Consider the following 18353-nt stretch of genomic DNA (forward strand, 5'->3'; position numbering starts at 1 on the left):
AAAGGAATTTGGTTCATGTGTGTCAGAGAACACAAATATATACACAGTTACTTTTTCCAACCCGAATTTCTTGCCTGCTTTCGCTGGATCCTTTAAGATAACTTTAAATGATTTTGTTTCATTAATGTAGAATGAGATATGAGTTCTGATCTTGGGGCTGCAGGTACTTAACCAAACTATCAAGTTATTTACAATGATGGTTTATGTGAAACAGTTCTTCTGAACATGAGGGTTCTTTCTTGGATCAAATGAGTAAGGACTCAAAGCAGGGAGGAAAAGAAAGGTACTTGTCAGTTTGAAAGTCACAGACAATTTATCTTTCTATAATTAGATTAGGAGAAAAAAAATAAAGAACCCACTGTAGCAGGAAGAAGCAAAGAGTCTTCTAGGGTCTAGCATCTGCAAGGAAATGAGAAAAAAAAAAAAAGAGTTCTTAGTTCCTATCAATGACAAAAGCATCAACTACATCTGACAATGGGCCACACAACTACAGCCCAATTAAAGTCTCTTGGTCTGCTGGAAGAATCTGTTGTTGCTAATGGCAGAACACCAAGTACTTTCTGACCCTTAGCTCTTTAGTATCACTAAGCACACAGAAACTTGTTAATTGAATTAAAAACATTCTATACAGAGATCAACTCTGTATACTCTGTACACTCCTTGTGTCAACAGTGTTCATGGGTGAGAAGAAAATCAGAATTGATCATCCAGGCAATTGACTTCTCCAGACAATTCTGGATTAATTCCAATTAACTTATATTGATCTGTTTCTCTTCTCATATACCCATCTCCTCATTAATTCAATAATATTTTTGAGCTGTTACAATGTACATCAGGGGAAGAAAAATTAACATGGTATTAACCTGCTTTTGAGGCGCTTACCTAGTAAAAATTGGAGTTGTTGATAAAAACACAAATGGGATAAAGCTTTTTTTTTTTTTTTTTTGCGGTACGCGGGCCCCTCACTGTTTGTGGCCTCTCCCGTTGCAGAGCACAGGCTCTGGACGCGCAGGCTCAGGGGCCATGGCTCACGGGCCCAGCCACTCCGCGGCACGTGGGATCCTCCTAGACTGGGGCATGAACCCACGTCCACTGCATTGGCAGGTGGACTCTCAACCACTGCGCCACCAGGGAAGCCCTGGGATAAAGCATTTAAGTGCAAGGTAAACAAACCCTTTTCAGGCATGTGCATTAAAAAGTATTCTCCACCTACTCTTTTTTTTTTTTTTTTTTTTTTTTTTTTGCAGTATGCGGGCCTCTCACTGTTGTGGCCTCTCCCGTTGCGGAGCACAGGCTCCGCGGCCATGGCTCACGGGCTTAGTTGCTCCGCGGCATGTGGGATCTTCCCGGACCAGGGCACGAACCCATGTCTCCTGCATCGGCAGGCGGATTCTCAACCACTGCGCCACCAGGGAAGCCCTCCACCTACTCTTAAGTTCCTTAAGGGAGTAAGTCATGTCTTACATTTTTTTTTGTGTGTGTGTATCTATCCAAAGAAGAGTTCTGCAACAACAGGCATTCAAAAAATGATGCTTTATTTTCAGTAAGGGGATAAGAAGGTCTTTGGCTGTTAAAGGATTCTTACCAATTTTTTTTTCCTTATTCCTCAGGGGTTACATAGAAAAAAAATTATCAGTGTGTAAGGAGTTTATTAGCAAAGAGTTAAGTTCCAAAGCAGAAAAATGTTCAGTCTTAAGTGACAGAGAGAAGTTTCTCCTAGGCTTTCACAGTAGAGTAGCCATTTTTACTAGGTAACTATCCACACTCTATGAACACCAAGCATCTCATGCAGTGTGTCAGAGAAGGATTCAAAGTTCACCATTTACCCATGTCTGTGTATGCCTTCTTGACACACCCCAGTGCAGTTGTGTCTTTCCCTTCTGGGATCAAATCCAATTTTCTGGCTTCCAGATATATTTAATAATTTGATGTCAGAACCTACCAAGAAAAATGGCCAGTACCTACAAGCAACTGACAAATATTATTGTTCATAGCTAAAGGGTGCTTCCTTTTAGAATCTCTTTTCGGCTTCTTATCAGAAGAAACATCAGTTTTGGTACTAAAATGAACCCTAACTCGCAGAAGATCCATCTACTTCACTGTCCCGAGAAAGTAAATGGACTAGAAGGCAACAGGCCAATTATTCATTCATTCAATAAATATTCACTCAAGGCCTACTATCTGCAAGACAGTGGGGATTATCATCCCATTCCCAGCCCAACAATATTCCTTCTGCCAGAAGCAGTGTGGCTGGGCAGCCTCAGCCAAGGCAGCATTTGAAGCATCAAACCTGGCTCTGCTATGTGTACACAGGGTGACCTCAAAGAAAGGCTTCATCTGTGAAAACTAAAAGATTTTGGACTCTTTATATAGATTTTGTGAGGTTCTGCTAAATCAAATATTCAGATAAGATCAACAGTGAGAGACTCTTAGACCCAAAACTTTAAATTTCTCATTCAAAAGAGTATGAAGTTTTTGATGAGTATTAAACTGTACTGCACAGGGAAAGAACTGCAGAGCAGTGAAGCACAGTTGTTTGATTAATCTCAGTCCATTAAAAAGGCATGATAGGGCTTCCCTGGTGGCGCAGTGGTTGAGAGTCCGCCTGCCGATGCAGGGGACACGGGTTTGTGCCCCGGTCCGGGAGGATCCCACATGCCGTGAAGTGGCTGGGCCTGCGAGCCATGGCCGCTGAGCATGCACGTCCGAAGCCTGTGCTCCGCAACGGGAAAGGCCACAGCAGTGAGAGGCCCGCGTACCACACACACACACACACACACACACACACACACACAAAGGCATGATAGATCTAGAATGCCACTTTGATAAAAAAAAGAAAAAGGAAAGAGGCAGTGCGTACTAATATTAGGGAAAGCAACTTGGCATGTAACAGAATTCTAATTTAACTAGTAAATGCCTATTCATTAGCGTGTAAAGCCATAACAGAGGCTACATACTTAAAAACACAGGCACATACAAAGCTTTAATTTGGTACCATAATCTGAAAGAAAATCGGACCCAAATTGCTTTATGTGCAGTTAAGTCTTGCTACCATCTGGAAAAAGAAATAGTGAAATAAAACTGAAATACTTACTTGAGATGGATACTCAGTTACTGTGCATTTCCATCTATGGAGTAGAAATATTTCAAAATAAATACACCATGTCAATTGAAAATCACTCCATCCCCTATTCTTACTAAACACGAATGACTTATTCCTGGGGTATACAGAATTACAATATAAAAGTAGAAGAATTTAAAATTAGCAGTTGGATTCCACTCAAGAGCATGGAAAAAGGAAATAGTCCCCTACCTATCAAACCTTATGGCATATGATTTGGTGATCTCATTTTTGGAGAAATGCAAGTATCCAAAGGGAAATGTTTTAAAGGGGATCCTCTAGCCATCTAAAAATTAGCTCAAACAGTAGCAAAAACTGAAATCAAGAGAATCTGAATTTGGGGGCAACATTAGGAAAATAAAGTTCGTATTAAATAAAAATGACACTATCTTGGGTGTACCATATGTGGGAACTTCTTTACTAGGGTGGTATGACATGAATTTCGCACCTGTTTACTCAGCATGGTCTCTGAAGCCTAGGAAAGACATCTGAATACCATTCTTATGCTGGTTCTTACGACTTATTACTTTCATTTTGTCTCTACCCATTACCTTTTAGGCCCCTGCAATCCAATTTCTAATCCCAATTCCCTATCAATATTATGCCTTGAAAATCAGGGACGATTTCCTCCTAGCCAAAATCAATAGCCTTTTTACTGGTCCCCAAATTTACCCATGGTATTCGATGTCAGTGGTCACCCCATCTTGAAAATATCCTTTATGCTTCTGTGATCTTGTCCTTTCCTGCTACTAACCAGGAGTAGGGGGAAGTGAGTAAGGTGCTTGGGGTGCAAAATTTAAGGAGGCACTCACTCTCAGGGTCATGTGGGTACAAGGTGTTCAGACTGAACATGTCCTTGAATAATCAAGACCAACTGTATTTAGCACAACAAACAGAGTAAAAGCATTTTGCCTCTATTTCACTTACTGTTTTTCCATGGCAGAACATATGGCAGAGACTTGGGAACACGCATGCCTGAAGCCAGGTTACTCTTATGTTCCATAACTATGTTGCTTGCGGGGCTGCAAAAAGAAAGATGAATTTGACTATGCCAGCATATCTGTATTCTTCAGGCAGGCACACACAAGACAATCAAAATGCATTTTTTGTAATTTGAGGGAAAACAACAACCTACATTCTGAAATGTCAACACATTTCCATCAAAACATTCTCACAATGAGAATGATTACCAGCTTCTCTGGAAAGCTCACTCTTCTGTACAGGCATTAAGATGGGTCTAACCATTTTCATTTTCCAGAAATTGAGATAAACAGCAATGCCATCTACTGTTCAGGTGTATGACAGGCTCATGAACTCAATAGATAAAAGAGATAAAACAAAATGCCAAGACAACCAAACTAAAGGCAACAAATCTCACAGAACTGAGATAAAATTAAAATTGTACCAATAGAATTCAGCTTTAAGTTTTTTTATCTCAGTGCATACACAGACTAAGATACATTTATTATAACTAACTGACTTCAGGAGCTAAAAAATAAAAATTGGTAAGTGTTCTATTTGAGGAAAAAAATGAAGTCTAGCATCTAATTCCTTCATTTTCTAATCCAGAAATATTCTCATTTTGGTTTGAAACATGATCTTTTTTTTTCTTTTCTTTTTTTTTTGCCACGCTGTGCAGCTTATGGGATCTTAGTTCTCCAACCAGGGATTGAACCTGTGGCCTTGTCAGTGAAAGCATGGAGTCCTAACCACTGGACCACCAGGGAATTTGAAACATGATCTTTTAAGGTTTGAAGATCAAGTAGTAATGAAAAATCTTAGAGATTTAAATTAGATACAAAATCAGTGGGAAGAAGAGATGCGTTTTCTTTCCTACCCGTTTGGTATTATGGATTGCCCAATCTCAAATCAAGAACTTCTGGGCTTCCCTGGTGGTGCAGTGGTTAAGAATTGCCTGCCAATGCAGGGAACATGGGTTCGAGCCCTGGTCCAGGAAGATCCCACATGCCGCGGAGCAACTAAGCCCGTGTGCCACACCTACTGAGCCTGCGCTCTAGAGCCTGCAAGCCACAACTACTGAGCCTGTGTGCCACAACTACGGAAGCCCGCGAGCCACAACTACTGAAGCCCGCACGCCTAGAGCCTGTGCTCTGCAACAAGAGAAGCCATTGCAATGAGAAGCCCGTGCACCGCAACGAAGAGTAGCCCCTGTTCACTGCAACTAGAGAAAGCCTGCACACAGCAACGAAGACCCAACGCAGCCAAAAATAATAAATAAATAAATTCATTAAAAAAAATAGAACTTTTAAGATTACTTTTTCCTTAGACACTAGTTACCCAGAGTAAAAATGATATATTTGGTATAGTTAGAGAATTTTTTCAAAGCATTAAAATAATGCGAACTTAGCAAAAACTCCAACTAAGACATAAGAATGGCTGGCGCCACTGTCTCCCTTACTCGACTATAAGCTAGTATTTTTGTGTTCCCGCGGTAATTAACACAAAGCATGCGACCTTTTTATGAATCAAGGAATGAATAAGGAAAAAACGCCACCAAAACTATATCTAGACTAAATTACCACCAAGTAACATCATCAAGAAAAGAGGTCAATACTTGCTTTGGTGGCTTCTATTGGTAACAGAGCACTGTGATTCTGGGAGGAAGAGGTGGGAATGAGACCCTTTCATTTACCTGTTGTTGCCACAGTAGTTGGCTGCGCCCCAGACAAATGGGGTGCTGGTCTGATCCCACAAATCTGCCAAAGGAAGCAAAACATGGTTTGTGGTACTACTAGGTAAAACACCAATTCATGCTAGTTGAATTTTTAAGATGAGAAATAATAAACATAAGTTTAGAGAAGCAAGTAATAACTGATCAAGTACCCGGCCTAAGTGACAGAGTAGCAAGAATTTAATTGAAGGATATAAACACAAGTGACATAAATAATAATAAATGTGCCTAGTAGCAACCAAACACAGATGGTACAACACAATTTATGGAAAAATACAGATGTAAAGAAGTGCTTTTTCCAATCAAGAGGGGATAGGCTGTTCCACGTGTCTGCACAGAGAGACAAATGTGCTTGTATTGGGGCCTAATAAAAATAACAAGTCATTCTGAACAACATGGTATGTTCATAAAAAAGGAAAATCTTCCTTCTATCTAAAGCAAATGACTTGAGATTTTGACATTGTGAAGAATAAGATGTAGAAGCACTTTACCTTTATCCCAGTCTTCATTGCAAGGAGGGCACTGCCATGTGCTCTCAGCCAGAGTCTCTTGTCCAAGGTTCCTGGTTTGGCTGACTGCAAGACGATAGAGATTCTGACTTAACAAGGGAACACTGCCAAGTTATTACGTTTAAAGGGGTTAGTGGCTTAAAAGGTTGCAGGGTCTTTGTTTCTGAAAAATGGATGGGATGAAAGCTAAACAGAGAGGTCTTATCCCCTTGCCAGAAGAAGACAAGAAAGAGAAGCAGAAACAAAGATGTTTGCCATATTTATGGTAATAAAAGAATTTTCATTTTTAGATTATTAGTAAAATGAAATCAGGTTGTTCAAAAGAGAAAGCAGTCTGACAAACACAACCTGACAACCTTTTGCTGCTAAAATAAAAATCTCAAAGGCAGAAAACCACTGTTCTTCTGAAATGATGAAAGCCAAAATCAAGGTGATAATCATATAAATTTGAAGGGGCTAACCTCCAACACTGAAACATTTAGCTAGTCTGTCTTACCTACATCCTGCTCAATACAGCTTTTGTCATCACAGCTTGAGATATGATGACTGATTTCAGTCCGAGGAACCTGATGGCGAGCATTGAAGGGACAAGTAGCCAGTTTGTTTGCGATGTCAGGATGATTCTGTGAAAAAAATTAAAGGGGTCCGTCAATAAACTTGTGGCTTAACTTGGTAGGTAAACTCATAGGAGAACATTAAGAGGGAATTATTTATCACTCATATGGACATTTCCTCAGAATCATCAAAAGCTAAGCCTCTTTGTTATGATTATAAAGACTGACAACACAGATATTGGGGTTAAAGTGGCTTATATGGAAGTAAACAGTGAATTTAGGATGGGGTATTTGAAACATATCTTCACCCCATTTACTTCTCAGGGTCACAAGATTCAGGCGGCACAGCCTGTAATGGTAGAGCTCTCTGGACATCTTTGAAAGCTGATATTCACGATGAACAGCAACACTAAAACACACTTAGTCTGCATTGCAGTAGTGCCCCTGCTACTGCAGTACAGTAGTGCAGGAAAACAGCTGTTGGAAGGGAGCTGCAGAAGAGGCAAACCCAATGATTTTTCAGATTAACACAGGAACGCTTATTTAAAGTAATGATGCCTGAAATGAGGCTCTGAACAATTTGAACTTTATTTCAGCTATTTCACTAAGGAAAAGCCCAAATGATAGAGAACTCTGCTGACCAAGTTCCTTATTTTAATACAAAACAATAAAACAAAACAAAATGTTTAATATCACCCAAATCCTATGGTAAGTTTACCAGCAATTAAGAAATTTATTAGGAGAAGCAAAAGATATATCATAAATGATACTCAAAAAAGTAAAAATAATGTAAAGTGGGGAGAAGGGTGGAAAAAAATAGGGGATGGAGAAAATTGTGAGGGCAGGTATCTCCATGATTTTTGTAAGGGATATCAGGCATTCGAATGCAAAGGTTTTGTAGCTGAAGATTAAGAGCATTAGAATAGGGGAGTTATGACAATGTCTTTTTACCACTTGGATCCCTTTCCCAACCTTTATCCTTGGAACATTTTTGAGAGCCTAGGGGAGGAAGTTGTGGTAGTATTTGCTAGTCCATATTGCCCAGGTTCAACCTTAAGGAATCCTTGCTCTAGAGATTAAAAGGGGCTGAGAAATAATCAACAATGGCATTATAATCATGTCTCCAGGACTGCAAGAGAAACATCCTTTGAAGAATGTTAATACATACTTGAATTATATGCAGGTTTAGATTAAATACCAAAATTGTTTTCCAAGCATAAATCCTGGCAGAACTTTGCCCTCTGTATCTGACATCTATATTCTAACAATCCTTTCAAACTGCCTCAATTAATATATCAGCATTAAACTAGCTTACATCAGCTAAGTCTACAAAAGGGTGACCCGAGAAAAAAAAATCTTTGGGCTGTTTTTTTTTCCTCCAAAGATGCTTACTGTTGAAACTTGGAGAAACAGTTATTTTTAGGAATGATCTTTTCTTGGGTTAACCTCTAGCTGTTCAACTTCTCTAAAATTTCTAAACAAACAAAAAAATCAAAAATAAGTGTATTACAGTACTCAATCCTTATCAGGACAATGAACACATCAAATTCACAAGGCAAGAGGGATTTCTCACTGCTAGCAAAAATTAGTGTTTCCTCTGTTTTACAAAGGCTGCGAAGACTTTAGAGAAGCTGTTTATCAAGGGTGCTCTGTCACTTAGTGGGGGGAAAAACCAAAACAAGAGAAAACTTACATATCCAAGAAATAAACAAATTCTTTTCTATAAATATTGGTATTTAACCCAAAGCAATTTTGGCATTCAGTTAAAACATTTATGCTAAAATTATTTGATATTTACAAAATTTAGCTTTTAAAAAGAACTCAGGAGGGCATCACAGGGCAAATTAAGAAAATAATACCCTACCTTTCTGCACTTGATAAGATGATAAGGAAACCTGCAGGCCCTGATCTGGTGGTTTTTAACATAGGGGCATTGTAACAGCTTTTCAGGGTCCAGGGTATCAACTGAAAGAGAGAAAAATAGGGTAAGTAAAAAGCTTAACAGGCCCTTGTAAAACTTCAGCATCCCCGGCACATTGGATTTTTTCAACAGAATCTGTAAGAGCTGCACAAGACAGTCTAACAACGGCTTGGAATTTTTTTTCTAAAAGGGTGACTAAACATCCGAAAATACAAATGTAACTGTGAGAAGATAAAACTGCGTTATCATTGAATCTTCATTAAGTCCAGCAAAACCAGCAATCATGGGGTGGGGTCTTAGTTCAGATTTGGTTGTACATAAATATTGTTGTTTTCATTGTTGGTTATCCTTATTATAAACAAAAAAATTAAATGAAACATCTTTTCCCTTTCTAAAAGTGCTAATTCAGGGTCATAGAACTTCCGTGGTGGCGCAGTGGTTAAGAGTCTGTCTGCCGGTGCAGAGGACACAGGTTTGAGCCCTGGTCCGGGAAGATCCCATGTGCTGCAGAGCAACTAAACCCGTGCACCACAACTACCGAACGTGTGCTCTAGAGCCCACGAGCCGCAGCTACTGAGCCCGCATGCCAAAACTACTGAAGCCCACGTGCTCTAGGGCCTGCGTGCTGCAATTACTGAAGCCCGTGTGCCTAGAGTCCGTGCTCCGCAACAAGAAGCCACCGCAATGAGAGGCCTGTGCACCGCAACAAAGAGTAGTCCCCGCTCGCCGCAGTTAGAGAATACCCACGTGCAGCAACGAAGACCCAACGCAGCCCAAAATAAAAAAAGTGCTATTTCAGGGCCATTCTTATCTCTAGCTAGTTCAACCAGAGCTTCCCAGCCAGCATGTTGAAGGTTGGAATGGACAGTGTACTGATACACTGCCGTGGGGGTCCATTGCACGCGTGTCCCCTATTCCCCAACCGGTCCTAGGGTAAGTTGAGGGTAGTTAATCCCCTACACTAGCATCCCTGTCTATTTACTAGTATGCTATGACATGAAAAAAGTTGGTAAGCATTGCTCTATATCAGTTATACGTTCTATGGAAGCTTGAAAATATTCATTGATAGATTTCATTTTCGTCTGTCTGCTTTAATGTTCTTCTATAAGTAGATCCTGATCTCGGTTAATCTAGTTACCTCTCAAATGAAACCAATACCTTTACCAGATCGGTGGTTTTACTTTTCATATTTTGGAACATAATGAGAAAGAGACAGAGAATTCTTTAACCTAGTGATTATCAAATTGAGAATAAAAGAGAATAAAAGAGAATAATCTGCAAAAAGAGAACCTGAAGTTAAGACAACTGCAGATACCTTAACGGGGCTGCTGTGTGAAAGAAAGCACCTAACCTATATCACGCTATTTAAAAGTACCCTTAGAAGACTATATTTTTAGGGACCATTTCAATAGTTTGAATAGAAACTAGAGAAGTTTCTCTGAACGTGTAAAACTATCCTTATGTTCTGCAAAATTTCCAGGCTGAGACCCAAATTTTAAGAAGCCTGATTAAAGAAGGGAAATTAAATGGTTAAGCACATTCTGAATATATAATGAGGACGAGAGGCAACCTAATAAAATGCTGTTGCCACCACTGAAGGCAATAATAAAAGTGAAATAAGATAAACAATTCACATTTAATAAGAGGCTTATAAACCAGGAGACTGCTATGAAAATCAGAAGCTAGTGGGGAATTGAAACAGACAGCATCACTGGAAGAGTGGTAAACATGGGATAAATTGCTAACCATGATCATGATGCAAATGAGCCAGAAAGGTGACTTGAAGGATAGAATGAATAGGAATGAAAAGTCTTAAAGGGCAAGCAGGCTTATTATGCCAGCCAGGCTCATTCTGAACAGCAATCTTTTCATATTTCTGAAGCTTCAGGACACCCAGGAAGAGTTTACAGATGAAATTCTGGTTAGTTTTCCTTCATTTAATCCATTCCATTGCTAGCAAATGATAGGCCATGTCAGCAGCTGACAGACTGGACATACTTTATGATTCATACACATTTTACTGCCCATACAGTGGTATTCATCAGAGTTGATAATGATAGCTTCCTACCACAATGCTTTACTTTTTGGTCTCTGATAACTTAGGTCAGCTCTAAACTGGTTTTTTAGATTAAAATTTTTAAAATTTTATTTTTAATTAAAATTTTTAATGGTAATAAGATACACATAACGTAAAATTTATCATCTTAACCATTTTAAAGTATACAGTTCAGTGGTGTTAAGTATATTAACATTATTGTGCAACCAACCTCCAGAAATTTTCATCTTGCAAAACTGAAACTCTATACCCATTAAATAACTCCCATTTCCTCCTCCCTGTAAATAGTGGCAACCACTATTCTACTTTTTGTTTCTATGAGTTTCACTATTCTAGATACTTCATATATGTGAAATCATATGGCGTTTATCTTTTTGTGACTGATTTCACTTCCCACAATGTCCTCAAAATTCATCCACAGTGTAGCCTGTGACAAGATTTCCTGTACCTATTTTGCTATTTGCTTTCTTTTAACTTATCTTAGAGCTCCTTCTATGTCAGTATGTTAAGAAATGTTTCACTGCTGCATACGGATGTACCATAGATTCTTTTTTTTAAATTTTAATTTATTTTTATTTTTATTTTTTTGCGATACGTGGGCCTCTCACTGTTGTGGCCTCTCCCGTTGCAGAGCACAGGCTCCGGACGCGCAGGCTCCAGACGCATAGGCTCAGCGGCCATGGCTCACGGGCCCAGCTGCTCCGCGGCATGTGGGATCTTCCCGGACCGGGGCACGAACCCGTGTCCCCTGCATCGGCAGGCGGACTCTCAACCACTGAGCCACCAGGGAAGCCCTACCATAGATTCTTAATCAGTTCCCTTACCGATAGACATTTGTTTCCAGTTTTTTACTATTATATACAATGCTGTGACTAGCAATCTTAACATATAGTTCTTTGTGCATTGTACGAGTATTTCCCTTGGGCAGATACCTAAGAGTGCTACACGGAGTATATATGTATTTAAAGCTGTAATGAATACTATCGAACTGCTCAGCAAAAATCTTGAGTGGCTTTCTGGGACTATAACTTAATTTGGAAAACAAAGCAGGCCCTGTGGACAACCTTCCTCCAAGAGCGTAGACTCAGATGTTCCTCACACTTGCAAAGGGCCCAGAACCCATGGTGAGAAATGGAGGAAACTTCATGGAAATAAGGAACTAGACTTGACGAGAGTATCATCAGCTAAGAGGTAACACGCAAAGACAGAAGCTGGAGATCTTCAGGAATCTATCAGATTAACGTTAGAGTTTTAGGTCACTTTGGGAAAAAGGTCAGACATATTCTAAAGCACTGTTTCTCACTTTAACATGATTCCCGGTGTTAAAAATCACTTGGGGACTGTGTTAAAATACAGATTCTGATTCAGCATGCTTGGGATGAGGCCTGAGGTTGTGCATTTCTAACGTACTTCCAGGTGATATTTTTCTTTTTTTTCTTTTAAGTCTTAAAACAATGAAGCTTTATTAAGAAAGACATAGATAAACAGAAAGAAATGCTATAGACTTAAAGGAGTTGATTCTTCACAAGCCAACTTATTTATTTATTAAATTAATCACAAAACTTAAATAAAATTGTAAACATACAGCAAAATTCACCATTTCCTTCTTTCTTTAACAAACATCTACTGATTATCATTACGTAAAAAAGTTTGTTATGTAGCAATACAGTAATTAAAAGAACCAGGTGATATTTTTCTAAAAAAAAATCACTACTGACAAAAGTAATGAATAGAGATATAAAGGGGAGATGTTGCTTTCTAATTTAATAGAGTAGTAAGCTTCCAAGAATAAATAAATATAAATCTCTCATATCTATCTCACATGGAAATCTCAGATTTTAATTAACATATTTTTAGAAAAATTAAGGGGGTGAAGGAGGAAGCCCTAAGGAAGATCAAGGAGAATCAGATCCATTATTCTCAAAGTATGGTCCTCAGATTAGCATCATCACCTGGGAACATGTTAGAAATGCAAATTCTTGGGTCCCAGACCTTCTGAATCAAAAATTTTGGGGGTGGGGTCCAGCAACCTATGTTATAACAAGCCTCCCAGGTGATTCTGCTGCATGTTATAAAGTTTAAGAATCTCTATTTTAGATATTTAATAAAGATTGTTTCCATGTAGTTTCTATATGCTGGTGATAAAGATTCTATTGGACTCTTCCTTGAAGATAGAATGGGACTAAAATACCCTTTAGTTAGAACTTATTAATTATAGAGATTCTGAACAAGACAGAAAGTAGGAAACAAAGGAGGCCTTGTTGACGAGTTTCATCCACTCAGATGTTCCTCAAACTTGGTCAGGGTCTAGAAACCACAGTGTTTTGTAGTAGCAAGTAGGGCACTACATATAAACAACACATAAGACTCTGGTTCTGACTCTGTCCCCAACTAAATATGTAACTTTAGGGCAAATCAATTAATCTAGGTTCTGTTTTCTCAGTTGTAAAATTCAAATGTTGAATGAAATTATTTTTCTGGTCTCTTTTGGTGCTACACTTGTATGATCCTAGGTCTCCTGGTTCCCATTTGATTTGTTGGGCCATCTAGATTCCTGGATCACTTGAGAAAAAAGAATCCTCCCTAGGATTTCTTTAAGTCTAAAAACTCAGTGTACATCAACATTATGTATATCATATTATCCCACAAAATAGAAAGAAACCAGTTAGTTAGTTAATGACTATCCCTGTGTCATTAACAGGAGAAACTGAAGTCCTGAGGAATGAAAATACTTCATTTAATAAAAATATAGTTTAACACAGGTGTCCCAACCACAGCTTTCTCAAAGCTTGATGACTTCTCATACTTCTTTATTTAAATTTCAAGTGTTGTATTTCAAATTTGGACATTTCTCTACATTACTAAAACAGTCTCTGGGGAGACCTTTTCTCCTCAGCATTCTAGCGAGAAAAGTGAATCTTTCCCAATACAGTAAAAGTCTTGTCAGACAGAAAATTACATATAAGTAATTTAACTTATTTTCTAAAAGCAACAAGAAGTACGTACTGTAAGCTTCTTCCATGTTGGAAATGAAGGAGCCAAATCCAAGTGCTGGTGGGGGGGCAGAAAAAAGCAGTGGATCAGGGAATCAGAAATGAAATGTATCAAAAGTAGCCCTAAGAAGTGGAGTCAAACTTGGATTCAAACTAGAATTGAAGTCACCCAAGTTCAATATAAAAAACCCTTATAGCACCTCCCTCCCCCTCAATAAGTTTCTCCCTTTGAAGGCATTCTTTACTACTTTGAACCATTTTAACATCATTGTCCAATTCACACTCTTGGAATAAATTCTAGGGCTCACAGTTAAGAAAAACCAAATATGACTACTAACTTAAACTGTATTCAGGTGATAAGATGTCAGTCTATTTTAAGTGCCATTACAACACCCTGTCACTGTTTACCAACTATTAGGGTTTGATGCTATTTAACATTAGAGGGGGCAAGTCAAGCCCACAAGAATACTGTTATTTAAACTTCAGGATAAACAAAGGAAAAGGGTTCTATTTTAAAGCTCTCCTCTCAAGTCCTCAAAAATACAGGATGGGAAGGCTGCCAGTCTTTCTTCTCCCCAGGGGACCTGGGGATGCTGGAAGCCTGTGTCAGACTATACACTCAATCCATCCAATATGTCCAGAGACATTCTAGTTTACTATTTCTACGACTTAAACATGATTAGGAAGTACCATACTTTTTCCAGTGATGCATTACCCCCCTCCCCAAATCTCCTATACTAAAATGGATAGACTTGGTTATTTAAATCTCTCCAGTTAATACTCATTCCCTCTATGCATTAAGGAAAAACTTCTGAATGTTAGGACTCGAGAATTGTCCATTTTATAGTTGACAGTCATAAAAGAACAAGTCTGTAACAGAAATTTGGAAGATTAAAAGACAACTGTTTTTTTAGTTTCAGTCCTCTTCCACCTGAGATTCCCTCCTATTGAGCTCTGTGATTAAATAAACTTATCATTATGGAAAAGACTAAATTTATATAAAACCATCTCCATAGGAAACTTCTGAAAACTGGCTAGGTTTACATCTATTGCCTGTAGAGCCAGCTCTCCTCATACAATTCCACACCCCTTCCCCCCATTCTATGACATAAGCAGCCTTGGAACCTATGATAGGAAATACAAGTGATCGGCTGGAACTCGTTTAGTAATTTGCTGCAGAGCTCACTTGTAAATGACAATCATTGGTGAAACTGTCATAAAAAATGTTTTTCATGTCTGGATTAAGAAATTCTGACATTCCTTTTGACATGTTACACATAGTTACTTTATACTTTTTCAACAAAAATAAAAGAGAATTGGAAGAAAGAATCAAGCACTATGTTCCCTGATTTTAAGTCATTTAAAGGAGCGATCAGTGCCAGGTTCAGCAACTTGTAGGGAGCCACCCTATCCTTTTGGGGCAAAAAGACTAAATTACACAAGATTAAGGGCACTGGAATCTATAGCCTCATCATTCAGCCCTGTCCATCTAAGTTATCTTCCGTATTAAATTGTTAACAAGTGAGTCTTTTACGTTTCCCCTAGTACTAGACAGCGGTGTAATGGACAAATGACACTTAGCAGTCAAGCTTGGGGGCTGGTTGCAGCCTGAAGCAACTGCTTACACTCTTAACCGAGCTGGGGTCTCGGTAAACCCATCATTTTTCTTCCTTCAAACAAAACAGTCAGAGTCGATTTAAACAATGGGACTAAATAGGAGAAGGTGGGGAAGATGGTTAACTTAAAAGAATGGAGACACAGGAGGACAGAAGCTAGGGAGGACCTCGAGGGGACGAAGCAGCGGCGGCACCACAGGTTGCCAAAACAGCTGTGCTGAGAACCCACGAGGCCGAAAGCTCTGGGCAGAAAAGGGAAGATACTAGAAGGTGAAGATATCCCAGCCCACTAAAGGTGAGGTCTTTGAAGGCCCCAACCTGGGGCCCGCGCGTCATTCCTACCTCTGCCGAGACACACTCGCCTTCACCCCACACCTGCGCCAAGCAACGCTCACTTCCGGCCCCTGACGTTAGGGGGCGGGGCTCCCACTTCCTGTGAACGGAGGCTGAGCTCTGACCAAGCGAGGCGCGGGCTCTGAGAGAGCGAGGCGCGGGCTCTGCAGAGGGCCACCTCGGCCCTCCCTCCTCGGCTCTCCCACCCCTGCTCCCCCACCTCGGGCAGTTGTCCTCTGGCTCCGGAATGACCGTGGCCTTGCGTGGGTGAAACTTGTGCTGCCCTGCCGGGCTCTGGGGTGGCCATCTTAGAAAGGAGAACGAATGCCGAGACATGAGCGCTCGAGGACGGGCGGGACTTGTTAGGGGTCGATCGATGGGTACTGGTGAGAACGAAGCCTTGTTTGTGGAAGTTGTCCAGAGAGAAGGATAATTTAGATTTTGACTGGAAGGAAGAGGAAAATTGAACAGGAGATAAGCAGACACAACAGGCCCCTCTCCCCCACCACCCCAACCCCCCAAAACGAATCACCAAGGACAGGAATCTAGTTGTTTTTGTTTAGCACGTGTTGTAGGTAGAATTTCAAAATTCAAAAGTTGATAATGGTTTATCTGAGAATGCGTGGTAGGATGGATGCCCTAGTCAGATTAAAGCAAGTTTTAGAGTTGAGGAGAGAGCTCGAGGTAAAAAAGGCCAGAAAGTTATAATTTGATAGTGGAAAACGAAACATATATTGTGAGCCTTTGTTCTGGAAACTGTGATACCCACCCCCCCAAAAAAGGTGCAAGTGGTGGTTCTTGTCTCCAAGGTGCTAGGAAAATAGGCCCCGAAGTGAAAGGTTAAATGGTAGTGTAACAGAGGCCAAAAAAGTTGTTGAGACTAAATTCATATTAGGAAATCAGTGGGGCCCAGAGTCACCTGGGGAAGGTTTTGAGAAAAAGGACGTGTGGCCTTTGAAGATTAGACTGAAAAAAGGAAGAGATTGACACTACAGGTAGATCTGGTAATAATAGATTTCAAAACCAAGAAGTAAAAGATGTGATATGACAAATTTTTGTATTGCCCAAGGTAAGCAGTCTGGGAGCTCAGTCTGGGTGCTGAAATATTGGGGGTGTTAGAACATTTCCGTGGTTTCTGGAGCCTAAATATGATTTAGGAGAACTTATCCTGATAGCACAAACTTAATGTGGCTTCAGTGAAAAGGGTCGTGGGACATTTTATCTTTACATGAATAATATGTAAACATTGTTACCAGTTTGTTTTTGTTTTTTTTTTTTTGTCTGTGCCAGGCAGCTTGCAGGATCTTAGTTTCCTGTCCGGGGATGGAACCCAAGCACCCTGCACTGGAAACGCGGAGTCTTGACCACTGGACCGTCAGGAAAGTCCTGTTTTTTGTTTAATTATCATCCCCTGGGCTGAAGAGAGTGTGCTTCACAGCCTTTGGTTCATATTAAGACCCTAAAAAGAAATGCGTTGATGAAAGCAGAGCCCAAGCCATTCTTGTTGCAGGTTACTGTTTTTTTTTTTTTTTAAATAAATTTATTTATTTTTGGCTGCATTGGGCCTTCATTGCTGCACGCGGGCTTTAGTTGCGTCAAGCGGGGGATACTCCTCGTTGCGGTGCATGGCCTTATCATTGCGGTGGCTTCCCTTGTTGTGGAGCACGGGCTCTAGGCTCGCGGGTTTCAGTAGTTGTGGCACGTGGGCTAGAGTACAGGCTCAGTAGTTGTGGCGCACAGGCTTAGTTGCTCCGCGGCATGTGGGATCTTCCCAGACCAGGGCTTGAACCCATGTCCCCTGCATTGGCAGGCAAATTCTTAACCACTGTGCCACCAGGGAAGCCCGGCTGCTGGTTCTTAATCTTGCTTGCACATTAGAATCATCTGGGGAGCTTTTAAAACATATTGTGCTACGTTCCCCTCCCAGACCAATTAAAGGGTTGGGCATAGTTTTTTTTTTTTTTTTTTTTTTTTTGCGGTACTCGGGCCTCTCGCTGTTGTGGCCTCTCCCGTTGCGGAGCACAGGCTCCGGGCGCACAGGCTCAGCGGCCATGGCTTACGGGCCCAGCCGCTCCGTGGCATGTGGGATCCTCCCGCACCGGGGCACGAACCCGTGTCCTCTGCATCGGCAGGCGGACTCTCAAACACTGCGCCACCAGGGAAGCCCAGGCATAGTTATACCCAGATGATCTAATGTGCAGTCTGGGTTGAGAACCGCTGACCTAGGCACTGTTTTGAACTTACAAAAGCTATTCTTCACCTGGGTGGCCTAGGTGATTCCTGTGAAGGAGGAGCAAGCTGTTAAAGTGCTTCTTGAAAGATGATTGCTAAGAATAAAAGCTTCCTTACAAGCTTAACACAAAGCATTTTAGAAAAAGCTGCTGTTTTGGCAAATCAGTTTCAGATTGTTAGGAGTATCTTAACGTAATCTTTACGAAATCCTAAACTTTAAATCTCTGGATTTATCACAACATTATTCATGCAGCATTAGTGGGGCCACTGTGACTTGAAATGAAATGTGATTTTTCAGGCTTTATTTATTATTCATTATTTTTGGC

The 18353-nt window shown here is 40.3% G+C and overlaps 1 protein-coding gene across 1 annotated transcript; it reads right to left on the reverse strand.

Annotated features, from left to right (window-relative positions):
* Positions 1-4040: 4040 nt before the first annotated feature.
* Positions 4041-13875, reverse strand: GTSF1 (gametocyte specific factor 1). Its single transcript, XM_059082453.2, has 6 exons — positions 13860-13875; positions 8741-8841; positions 6819-6945; positions 6305-6388; positions 5775-5838; positions 4041-4143 (listed from the first exon to the last, which is right to left on the reverse strand). The coding sequence occupies exons 1-6, from the start codon at positions 13873-13875 to the stop codon at positions 4041-4043; spliced, it is 495 nt and encodes a 164-aa protein (XP_058938436.2).
* Positions 13876-18353: the final 4478 nt, after the last annotated feature.

The sequence above is a fragment of the Kogia breviceps genome, chromosome 12, assembly GCF_026419965.1.
Source record: "Kogia breviceps isolate mKogBre1 chromosome 12, mKogBre1 haplotype 1, whole genome shotgun sequence".
NCBI classification, from domain to species: domain Eukaryota; kingdom Metazoa; phylum Chordata; class Mammalia; order Artiodactyla; family Physeteridae; genus Kogia; species Kogia breviceps.

Coding starts and splice junctions, on each gene's coding strand:
- GTSF1 (XM_059082453.2), bottom strand. Junction 6,946..8,740: donor ATCTTATCAAGTGCAGAAAG/GTAGGGTATTAT, acceptor TTTTTTTCACAG/AATCATCCTGACATCGCAAA. Junction 5,839..6,304: donor CAATGAAGACTGGGATAAAG/GTAAAGTGCTTC, acceptor TTCCTTTGGCAG/ATTTGTGGGATCAGACCAGC.